Consider the following 12495-nt stretch of genomic DNA (forward strand, 5'->3'; position numbering starts at 1 on the left):
TTTGTCCCATTAAAAAACAAACACCACAGTAATATTTTTGTATAGGTTTAAGTAACATGAATTTTTTTATTTATTTTTTTTGCATATATTTTTCACAGGTGTTAAATTCTCCATCATCAGAAGAGAAATATCCCATCTTCAGCATTATAGATGGGCATGCTCAAGCATACAGCAGTGAGGAGGGGGCACGGATTTCCTCTCTCCCCATTACTTGCCGTAAGAAAGTGGGATTGTCAAAGAGACACAGCTCAGACGAGTTTGAATTCCTATAACAGGAATGCACTAACTTACCTTTCTAGAAGTAAACTTGAGGGTAGATTGACACTGCTGTATAACCCACATAGGACATGTTAGCCTTTTCATTGCCTTTTGAGTTTGCCTGGAGCAGAGTCCCCGTAATGGGGGATAGGATCATCATTAGGTGTTTGCTTATAATTAGATCTTGATTTCACTTGTTTTTAAACTATAAAAGATTTTGTCAGGCTGCTATAATGAAGATGGTCGGCCAGCTGATTCCAGCAGCAACAAAGCATTCAAAATGTTGCCTGTTTGGGCATTTTAAAAAGTGGCATTATTTAGACCAGGGGTCAACAACCTTGGCACCCCAGATGTTTTTGAACTATATTTCCCAGTAAAGAGTGTCTATGCATCATGGGAAATGTAGTTCCAAAACATCTGTGGTGACAAGGTTGCTGACCCCTGATTTAGACTGTTGTAATTTTCTAAACAGTGGTATGATCCATTAAACCCAGTTCTAACCCTATTTCCTGAAGAAGCGCCACGGTTTAGAAACACCCAGCAACCAGGTTTGCCCACAGTTCTTAATATCGCAACAGTCTACCAATTTCTGAACCTGAGTGTTGTTTTAAAGCTTGACAGAACCTCCATTGATCATTTAACAATAAGCTAAAATACTGCATATAAATATGTAGTTAAACTCGCCATGCAGGTAGGATCATTTCATTATATTTATAAAGTCATTTAATAGTTACATTTTTAAGTCACCTTAGTACCCGTTGAACATATAACTGGATCTGAATCTGTTCATAGGGATACCCTATTATGTTTTTTTTTAAAGGGACATATGCCCTATCAGACAGTGAGCATCGGCTGTACACAAACATGCAGTTTCTGCTAACTTCACTTTATTTTAACCGTTTTTATTAAACTTGAATGCAAAAAATGTTTAACGTTTGTTGCACTTTAAAACACATGATAGAAAACCTGTGACTATTGCGTCCCTTTACAAAGAGACGTAAACGTTGCAGTAATATCACACAACCTTGTGAAATAATAATTACTGTATGCAGTACTCCTAGTTACACACTTGTAGGAATGAGAATTAGGCAGGGGCAAATATTCATTTACTAAACATTGGCTATTTTTGGTGCCAGATTTATAAGTTTAAAGGTACAACACACAAATCCGGCATTGAAAATGCACCCATATTTAGTATTAGTGTAATACGAACACTTGCCCATGCCTAATGCGCATTCTATGGCACAACAGCGCTCTCATTGCAGTTAGTGGCCTAAGTATATAGTTATTACTCTCTTGCTGTAAAATGTTTTTTTTTTTTTTTTATGTCATCTGAATGTAAACATTATGGGGTTTATCACAATCCTTTAAGTTAATCTAAGGATTTTCTTCAAAATTCACTACTCAAGACTGAGGATTTTTATGATAATGATTTGATAAACTTTTTCTTAACATCTTATGTACCCTGTATGTTAGCTGTCCTTTTTCAATGTTAGGGGTTAAATAGCACAGCTCTCGCTATTGCTGAATGCCTCTGAGACGTAGTAAAAGTGTGTCCTGCTGCTTTCGGCAATACCCATGTTAATCGTTAACCCCTTAACGTCCACAATGTACCCTGTATGTAAGTTTTTTTTTTGTGTGTGTGGTTATAATAGGATACGTCGCTGATCGTTAAGGATTGTGATCAACCCGTTAGTAAATTGATCATTGTACAGTGTGTGATTTAAACTGCCTCAAGTCATCAGTGACACATTACTGTCATTGGCCTCTAAGGATGTGACCATTTAGAGTCACTGTCCATTTACTGCACTGATTTTTAGGACTACTCTATTTAAAATTGTTATGGATACCATCTAATTCCACTGCTGATATTTTCTTGGATAACTTTATGTAACCTGTCAGCCTGCTATTAACAAGACGTTCTTATTACTGCTGAATTTAAACAGACGTTTTAGTGAAAAAAAGTAATGCTTTAAGTCATCAGCTTGTAATTTTAGTACTACCGACACTTAAAAGTCACAAACTTGCTGATTTGATTGTGTCAGCTGGAGATCAAGAGATGTGTGGCTCTGGAGCAGTACTTTGGTTTTAACCCTTTGCAGGGTCAGTAGTGCTAAAATGACATCCTATAACGAACTAGAACATTCTATTTTTGCTCTAATTCTGTTAAAGGGACAGTAAACCTTAAAAATAATGTTATATAATTCTGCACATAGTGCAGAATTATGTAACATTATATTAGCCAAACTTTATAAAACCTAATGTACCCTTTTAATTTTTTTTTAAAAAACGGCTGTTTTACAGACCCGCTCTCTGTACTCTGCTGAGCGGGTCTGTTATATTCACACAGCGCATCGTGCCAGCTGTATAGTTACAGCCCGGCCCGACCGCGACATAAGACTAAGTGCAGCTCGCTCCTGCTGTCAGACAGAGCGGGTCTGTAAAACAGCCGTTTTTAAAAAAAATTAAGAGTAAAAGTTTGGCTAATATAATGTTATATAATTCTGCACTATGTGCAGAATTATATAACATTATTTTTAAGGTTTACTGACACTTTAAGAGCCATTGGGATCAGGAAAAAACCTAGAAGCCTCACTAACTTTACCATTTCTCTCTAAAATAAATACAAAAAAAAATGTTCTGCTATCTCATTTTCTTAGGTTTGCTGGCTGAGCAATCTCACTATCCCAATTCATTATCTCCATCTCATTTTGTTTTCTCTCTCCTCATCCATGTACATTACCTTAACATGGGGGGGATCAGTCACACATTTTCCAACACTCAGGCCCAAGATAACATAATTGTATCCTTCAAATAAACAGGCACTAAGAAAGCATCTAACAATTATTGTATACGGCACAAGTTTCTTTAGAGAACACATGCAGACAGTATTCAGATTATCTCACCATCACTTTTGTAGTGTTTTGTTACTAAAAAATATTTAGTTTCCTTTTGATATTTTTTTTTTTTTACACATGGATTTGCGGAAACAAGAACATAGTTTTCCTTTATTACATCTTTGTACTGCAGTATTTGTTAAAGTGTCACGTTCCTTTTCACTATCCAGTTTTGACAAACTCATAGCTTTTAGATGCACAATATTTATTTTGCGTTTTGTTTAGTCTTTGTACAATGAAGATAAATGCTTTAACCTTTTAAAGCCGTTATGCCGTTCCATTCCGTCATAATTAGACTGGGCTTTAAAGCCGTTATGACGGAATGGAACGTCATAACTAACGGCTGTCCTGAAGCCTTCTGTGCTTCAGGGATTTAATCGCGGTCTGGAGGGCGTTCCTAGGATTGTAGGGACGCCCCCCAGATGCGATCCAATAATTGAAATCTCGCGATCGTATGCACGATCGCGTAGTTTCAATTTGTCTACATCGGAACAGTTGTTCCGATGTAGGCACTTTAACCCTGTCACGAAAGGGTTAAAAAGTTGATAGGCTACTAGTGTGGAAGGTTTGCCCACTTGTGTGCTGTCATTATAGCAAAAAGCATGGGACAAACACTGCACAAAATAGCAGCATGATTGTAATGAGGAGGAGGTTATTCTAATAAGAGACCAGCAGAATAAAATGTCTTCAAGGGACATGGAGTTGATCTGTTAACATTAATGTATTACTTCAATTTCAGCATTTGCATCTTTTGAGATAATTATTAAACAAAAACATGAACTCTACAGACTCCAAAATGATGCCATTCTACTCAAAATGCACATTAAACACCTTGAGATTGTAATTCAAAATGTTTACCCCCCCAAAAAAAAAGAAAACAAACTATTGTTGTATAACATTACTGCAATATTCCAAAGTGATTGGTTGCACACTCAAGTGACCCATTCACAACTGTTCTTAACTGGCTTCAGCAGGGAAGGAAACCTAGGTTATTATTTCTCCAACATTGGTGTGTCCGGTCCACGGCGTCATCCATTACTTGTGGGAATATTCTCTTCCCTAACAAGAAATGGCAAAGAGCACAGCAAAAGCTGCCCATATAGCCCCCCCAGTCATTCTCTTTGCCGCTCTGAACAATTAGCATCTCCACGGAGATGGTGAAGAGTATGTGGTGTTTAGTTGTAGTTTTTTATTCTTCTATCAAGAGTTTGTTATTTTAAAATAGTGCCGGTTTGTACTATTTACTCTAAAACAGAAAGGGATGAAGAGTTCTGTTTAAAAGAGGAGTATGATTTTAGCAGCAGTAACTAAAATCAATTGCTGTTCCCACGCAGGACTGTTGAGCCCAGAGAACTTCAGTTGGGGGGAACAGTTTGCAGACTTTTCTGCTCAAGGTATGACTAGTCCATTTTCTAACAAGACTGTGTAATGCTAGAAGACTGTCATTTTCCCTCTTGGGGATCGGTAAGCCATTTTCTTAGACTCTTAACAGAATGAAGGCTTATTATGGGCTATACACTGGTTGACACTCTTGTGGGCTAAATCGATTGCTTTATTTAAGTATTTTATGAAGTTTGAAGTGATTTCTAAAACTTTTATGATGGGGAACGTTTTTAGGCGCCAGGCAGTCGTTTAGACACCTTTCCAGTCAGGAAGGGCCTTTCACTATAGTAGGCAGAGCCTAATTTTCGCGCCATAATTGCGCAGTTTATTTTGGATGCAGTGCATGTGAGAGGGTCTGGTGATCATTGAAAACGTTCCTGGAAGGCTTAATTTGGTATCGTATAACCCTTAAGGACAGGTGAAGTCGCAGCAAACGCTGGGACTGTAGTGGGGTTATAATTGTTAATTGATTAAACGGCTCCGGTTTCCTCATTTAAGGGGTTAAAAGCTTGAAAATTGGGGTGCATGCTTTAAAAGCATTAAGACACTGTGGTGAAAATTTGGTAAAGATTGGATATTTCCTTCTTAGTTTTTCACACATTCAGAAATAAAGTGTGCTCTGTTTAACATTTAAAGAGACAGCCTGTCTAACATGTCTGTACCTTCAGATAGAACATGTTCTGTATGTATGGAGACAAAGGTGGTCCCCCCTTCAAATGTATGCGATAATTGTGCCATGGCGTCCAGACAAAGGAAGGACAGTACTGTCACATTTAATAAGGTTGCCCAAGATGATTCCTCAAATAAAGGTAGTGGGGATAGTTCTTCATCCTCTCCTTCTGTGTCAACACCAGTTATGCCCGCGCAGGCGACCCCTAGTACATCTAGCGCGCCAATGCTTGTTACTATGCAACAATTAACGGCAGTAATGGATAATTCCATTGCTAATATTTTATCCAAAATGCCAGCATTTCAAAGAAAGCGTGATTGCTCAGTTTTAAATACAGTGGAGCAAGAAGGCGCTGACGATAATTTATCTGTCATACCCTCACACCAGTCAGAAGTGGCAGTGAGGGAGGGCTTGTCGGAGGGAGAACTTTCAGATTCAGGAAGAATTTCTCAACAGGCAGAACCTGATGTTGTGACGTTTAAATTTAAGTTAGAGCATCTCCGCGCATTACTTAAGGAGGTGCTAACTACACTGGATGATTGTGACTCTTTGGTCATTCCAGAAAAATTGTGCAAGATGGACAAATTCCTAGAGGTCCCGGTGCACCCTGATGCCTTTCCGATCCCTAAAAGGGTGGCGGACATAGTGAATAAGGAGTGGGAGAAACCAGGCATACCTTTTGTCCCACCTCCTATATTTAAGAAATTGTTCCCTATGGTCGACCCAAGGAAGCACACATGGCAAACAGTCCCTAAGGTTGAGGGGGCAGTTTCTACGCTAGCCAAACGCACGACTATTCCCATTGAGGACAATTGTGCTTTCAAAGATCCTATGGATAAAAAATTGGAGGGTTTGCTTAAAAAAGATTTTTGTTCAGCAAGGTTACCTCCTCCAACCAATTTTGTGCATTATTCCTGTCACTACGGCGGCGTGTTTCTGGTTCGATGAACTAGAAAAGTCGCTCAATATGGAGACTCCATATGAGGAAGTCATGGACAGAATTCACGCACTTAAGTTAGCTAATTCCTTTATTTTAGATGCCGCTTTGCAATTAGCGAGATTAGCGGCGAAAAATTCAGGGTTTGCAATTGTGGAGCGCAGAGCGCTCTGGCTAAAGTCTTGGTCGGCGGATGTATCTTCCAAGACAAAATTGCTTAATATCCCTTTCAAAGGTAAGACCCTTTTTGGGCCAGAATTGAAAGAACTTATTTCAGACATCACTGGGGGGAAGGGCCATGCCCTCCCACAGGATAGGCCTTTCAAGGCTAAGAATAAGTCCAATTTTCGTTCCTTTCGTAATTTCAGGAACAGACCGGCTTCTAACTCTGCAGCCTCTAGACAAGAGGGTAACGCTTCCCAGGCTAAACCAGCTTGGAAACCAATGCAGGGCTGGAACAAGGGTAAACAGGCCAAGAAGCCTGCTGCTGCCACCAAGACAGCATGAAGGGGTAGCCCCCGATCCGGGACCGGATCTAGTAGGGGGCAGACTCTCTCTCTTCGCTCAGGCAAGAGATGTTCCGGATCCCTGGGCACTAGAAATAGTCTCTCAGGGTTATCTTCTAGAATTCAAGGAACTTCCTCCAAGGGGAAGGTTCCACATGTCTCGCTTATCTTCAGACCAAATAAAGAGACAGGCATTCTTACATTGTGTAGAAGACCTGTTAAAGATGGGAGTGATACACCCAGTTCCAACTGTGGAACAAGGTCAGGGGTTTTACTCAAACCTGTTTGTAGTTCCCAAAAAAGAGGGAACTTTCAGACCAATTCTGGATTTAAAAATTCTAAACAAATTTCTCAGAGTTCCATCGTTCAAAATGGAAACCATTCGAACAATTTTACCTACAATCCAGGAGGGTCAATATATGACTACCGTGGATTTAAAGGATGCGTACCTACATATTCCTATCCACAAAGATCATCATCAGTTCCTAAGGTTCGCCTTTCTGGACAAACATTACCAGTTCGTGGCTCTTCCGTTCGGTTTAGCCACTGCTCCTAGAATTTTCACAAAGGTGCTAGGGTCCCTTCTGGCGGTTCTAAGACCGAGGGGCATTGCAGTGGCACCTTATCTAGACGACATTCTAATTCAAGCGTTGTCTTTTTCCAAGGCAAAGGCTCATACAGACATTGTTCTAGCCTTTCTCAGATCTCACGGCTGGAAGGTGAACGTAGAAAAGAGTTCCCTGTCTCAGTCAACAAGAGTTCCCTTTTTGGGAACAATAATAGATTCTTTAGAAATGAAGATCTTCCTGACAGAAGTCAGAAAGTCAAAGCTTCTAAACGCTTGTCAAGATCTTCACTCTATTCTGCAGCCTTCCATAGCTCAGTGCATGGAAGTAGTAGGATTGATGGTTGCAGCAATGGACATAGTTCCTTTTGCTCGAATTCATCTAAGACCATTACAACTGTGCATGCTCAATCAGTGGAATGGGGACTATGCAGACTTGTCTCCACAGATTCAAGTAGACCAGGTGACCAGAGACTCACTCCGTTGGTGGTTGACTCAGGATCACCTGTCTCAGGGAATGAGTTTCCGCAGACCAGAGTGGGTCATTGTCACGACCGACGCCAGTCTATTAGGCTGGGGCGCGGTCTGGGATTCCCTGAAAGCTCAGGGTTTATGGTCTCGGGAAGAGTCTCTTCTTCCGATAAACATCCTGGAACTGAGAACGATATTCAATGCTCTCCGGGCTTGGCCTCAACTAGCGAAGGCCGGATTCATAAGATTCCAGTCAGACAACATCAGGGAGGAACAAAGAGTTCCTTGGCGATGAGAGAGGTATCCAAGATCATCAAATGGGCGGAGGATCACTCCTGCCATCTATCTGCAATTCACATCCCAGGAGTAGACAACTGGGAGGCGGATTATCTGAGTCGTCAGACTTTCCATCCGGGGGAGTGGGAACTCCATCCGGAGGTCTTTGCCCAGTTAACTCAATTATGGGGCATTCCAGACATGGATCTGATGGCGTCTCGTCAGAACTTCAAGGTTCCTTGCTACGGGTCCAGATCCAGGGATCCCAAGGCGACTCTAGTGGATGCATTAGTGGCGCCTTGGTCGTTCGACCTAGCTTATGTGTTTCCACCGTTCCCTCTCCTTCCCAGGCTCGTAGCCAGGATCAAACAGGAGAAGGCCTCAGTGATTCTGATAGCTCCTGCGTGGCCACGCAGGACTTGGTATGCAGACCTGGTGAATATGTCATCGGCTCCACCATGGAAGCTACCTTTGAGACAGGATCTTCTAGTACAAGGTCCATTCGAACATCCAAATCTAGTTTCTCTGCAGCTGACTGCTTGGAAATTGAACGCTTGATTTTATCCAAGCGTGGGTTTTCAAATTCAGTGATAGATACTCTGGTTCAAGCCAGAAAACCTGTGACTAGAAAGATTTACCATAAAATATGGAAAAAATATATCTGTTGGTGTGAATCCAAGGGATTCTCCTGGAGTAAGATTAAAATTCCTAAGATTCTCTCCTTTCTCCAAGAAGGTTTGGATAAAGGGTTGTCAGCGAGTTCTCTAAAAGGACAGATTTCTTCTTTATCTGTGTTGTTACACAAACGACTGGCAGCTGTGCCAGATGTACAAGCTTTTGTGCAGGCTTTGGTCAGAATCAAGCCTGTTTATAGACCCATGACTCCCCCTTGGAGTCTAAATTTAGTTCTTTCAGTTCTTCAAGGGGTTCCGTTTGAACCTTTACATTCCATAGATATCAAGTTACTATCTTGGAAAGTTCTGTTTTTGGTTGCTATTTCTTCTGCTAGAAGAGTTTCTGAATTATCTGCTTTGCAGTGTGATCCACCTTATCTAGTGTTCCATTCAGATAAGGTTGTTTTGCGTACTAAACCTGGTTTTCTTCCAAAAGTTGTTTCCAACAAGAATATTAACCAGGAAATAGTTGTTCCTTCTCTGTGTCCAAATCCAGTTTCAAAGAAGGAACGTTTGTTACACAATTTAGATGTGGTCCGTGCTTTAAAGTTCTATTTAGATGCAACAAAGGATTTCAGACAAACTTCATCTTTGTTTGTTGTTTATTCTGGTAAGAGGAGAGGTCAAAAGGCTACTGCTACCTCTCTTTCTTTCTGGCTGAAAAGCATCATCCGATTGGCTTATGAGACTGCCGGACGGCAGCCTCCTGAACGAATCACAGCTCACTCTACTAGGGCTGTGGCTTCCACATGGGCCTTCAAGAATGAGGCTTCTGTTGATCAGATATGTAAGGCAGCGACTTGGTCTTCTCTGCACACTTTTGCCAAATTCTACAAATTTGATACTTATGCTTCTTCGGAGGCTGTTTTTGGGAGAAAGGTTTTGCAAGCCGTGGTGGCTTCCGTTTAGGTAACCTGATTTGCTCCCTCCCTTCATCCGTGTCCTAAAGCTTTGGTATTGGTTCCCACAAGTAATGGATGACGCCGTGGACCGGACACACCAATGTTGGAGAAAACAGAATTTATGCTTACCTGATAAATTACTTTCTCCAACGGTGTGTCCGGTCCACGGCCCGCCCTGGTTTTTTTAATCAGGTTTGTAAAATTTCTTTCTCTATACACTACAGTCACCACGGCACCCTATAGTTTCTCCTTTTTTTCTCCTAACCGTCGGTCGTATGACTGGGGGGCGGAGCCTGAGGAGCTATATGGGCAGCTTTTGCTGTGCTCTTTGCCATTTCCTGTTAGGGAAGAGAATATTCCCACAAGTAATGGATGACGCTGTGGACCGGACACACCGTTGGAGAAAGTAATTTATCAGGTAAGCATAAATTCTGTTTTTTGTATTATTATTTAAATATCTCAATTTTTGAAAAATAGATCTGTGTATTATCCTCAGGGTAATTTTTACAATGAATACTTTGGAATATCTAGCATTTATTTAATGTTTAGTATCCCATTAAAGGGACATGAAACCTAAAATGTATCTTGTGATTCAGATTTAAAAAAAACTTCCCAATTTACTTTGGTTATCAATTTTGCTTCATGGTATCTTTTTTGTAGGAGGAGCAATGCACTACTGGGAGCTAGCTGGACACATTGGTAAGCCAATGACAACAGAAATATGTGCAGCTCATGTGCCTACCTAAGTATGCTTTTGGAAAGTTGTTTAAAATTGCAAACCATCTGAATGAGAGAAAAAAAATTGGGTTTGATGTCCCTTTAGGGCCGTAAGCTAAGCTTCTGCATAAATGAAACGGCATTAGAAGTGTATGTTGCTTAGCACAGAGAAGCTCTGGTTTACTTTATCGAGGAACAAAATAAAATTCATATTGGGGACAGCACATTGAAAGTTATAGCTGTAGCCTTTAACCTTTTACATTGCAAAAACTCAACAAAAAAAAAGGGAAAAGTTAGCTTTGAAAAGCTGGAATGGAAGGGATACATTAAAAGCGATTATCAACTCAATGTCTTTTTAAAGTGAAGGTCAATTTTGATGAATTAGTGCCCGTTTTTTAATAATCCTATTAAAAACAAGGACACTTTAATTTATTAAAATTGACATTTCACTTCTTTTCTTCAAAAACTTTCCTTTTAATCCTGACAGCCACTGCAGCGCTTCCTCCGCCTGTCGCAAGCCCTCGTCGCGGGTCCAAAACGACGAATCCGGCTACCTCCATTCACTGCGTTTGCCTCAGGCCATGATTCCCCTGGGGGGAAGCCATGAATGGAGGAAGCCAGATTCGTCATTCTGACGTATGAAGAGGCTTCCGACGGCCCGGGGAATCGCTGGAGCGGCTGTCAGGATTAAAAGGTAAGTTTTTAAAGAAAACTAGTGACATGTCAATTTTGATGAATTAAAGTGCCCTAGTTTTTTAATAGGATTATTAAAAACCAGGCACTAATTCATCGAAATTGACCTTCACTTTAACATTACCTCTCATATATAGAAATAAAGATTAACTTGAGAGATCATTTTTTACTTCAGAACTTAACAAAACAGGCAGCTAGCTTCTCATTGGTAATAGGGCATTCTTTTATCTCTGTTTTGTAATCTGTGTGCACTACAGTTTTACATTAAATGGTTTTCTGATCATAAAGATTATTCTTGTAGGAAAACTGGTTTATCTCTTACTTACTGAGAGTGAAGGAGTCTCAACTGAATACACTGGGATATTTACACACAAAAAATGTAAACAAATTGGGCATCAAATCTGTATATTCTGAAAATTTTATTTATCTATGGGAATAAACTTTTTAAACAGAATCTTATTGTGTGAGTTTCATTACAATGAAGAAATAAAAGGTCTTTAAATATGTTTCATTTTACAATGCTGCATGAAATAGAAAAACTATTATCCTGATTTTGAAAGCCAGTTCATATAGTGTGGTTGTGTTGAGGTGGTTATAAAAGAATTTATCTCTAGTCCTCCTTTTTGCCTAGATTTTTATTTTGTTTCTCCTTGAGCTTTCGTCTTTCTCTGCCAAGCTGTCTGTATTTCAGTCTCTTAGGATTCAGGCCATACGCCCGCAGCCTGTTACCGCTGAACTCTCTTCCTCCCAGCTTCACCTTACTTCCTAATGTACGTCCAGCCTTCTTTCCTAATCTCCTCTTCTTCACATTTGTTTGTAGTCCACTATCCACAGGGCATGTCTGTTTATCATTCTCTTCTAATTTGCGCTTCTTACTTGACTTGATCTCACTTGATTTGATCTCCGTTCTTTGTTCCTCTGCAGATTCTTTGTTTTCCGCTGGGTTTACAGTTCTCTCTGGTAGTTCTGAAATATCTGTGCTCTGCTCATTAATCAGTGTATGCTCCTCTTCCTGATTTTTCAGTTTCTCTCTGCGTTTCTTCCCTATTTTAACTTTGGAAAGATTTGCAGAATCTGGTGTCTCGCTGTAGGAGAGAGATTAATGTGAGAAGGGTTTGCAGATACACTTACATAAACTTCATGAAAAAAAAGGTAACATATAAATGGGTGGAATTTACTAAGGCCAGTGGTGAATTTTGGGTGTTAGATACAAATATGCCTATCTTCCTATCTCAGGCTAGAAAACAGACTGTAATGCACAATAGAAAAGGTAAAAGTCACTAATTATTCACCAAGAAAACACAAATGGCATACCTGCCAAAACCAGAAAAATTGGAATAACCGGGCTGAATATATATGATATTGCACCCAATGAACAACTCAAGTCTTTGTCGAAAGCTGCTTTTGGCTGCAGTATTGGTGTACCCTCTTATAAATGAGGCAGGTATGATATCAAATTGGCAGGGGTGGAAAGAGATTTCTCACAAATGAGCAGTTTTCTTCTTAAATGGATAAAGTCCACAGCTGCATTCATTACTTTTGGGAA

The 12495-nt window shown here is 40.2% G+C and overlaps 2 protein-coding genes across 2 annotated transcripts in view; one reads left to right on the forward strand and one right to left on the reverse strand.

The window, feature by feature from the left end:
- The window catches only part of ATG4D (autophagy related 4D cysteine peptidase), a 108849-nt gene extending 97446 nt beyond the window's left edge, over positions 1-11403 (forward strand). The window contains 1 exon segment of the mRNA XM_053717927.1: positions 99-11403. Within this exon segment, the coding sequence (XP_053573902.1) occupies positions 99-272 (174 nt within the window). The 3' untranslated portion in view covers positions 273-11403.
- Positions 11350-12495, reverse strand: part of KRI1 (KRI1 homolog) — a 93699-nt gene continuing 92553 nt past the window's right edge. Inside the window, exon 19 of the mRNA XM_053717926.1 lies at positions 11350-12034. Coding sequence (XP_053573901.1) covers positions 11560-12034 — 475 coding nt within the window. The 3' untranslated portion in view covers positions 11350-11559. The remainder of the gene's footprint in view (positions 12035-12495) is intronic.

Source organism: Bombina bombina, chromosome 6, assembly GCF_027579735.1.
Source record: "Bombina bombina isolate aBomBom1 chromosome 6, aBomBom1.pri, whole genome shotgun sequence".
NCBI classification, from domain to species: Eukaryota; Metazoa; Chordata; class Amphibia; order Anura; family Bombinatoridae; genus Bombina; species Bombina bombina.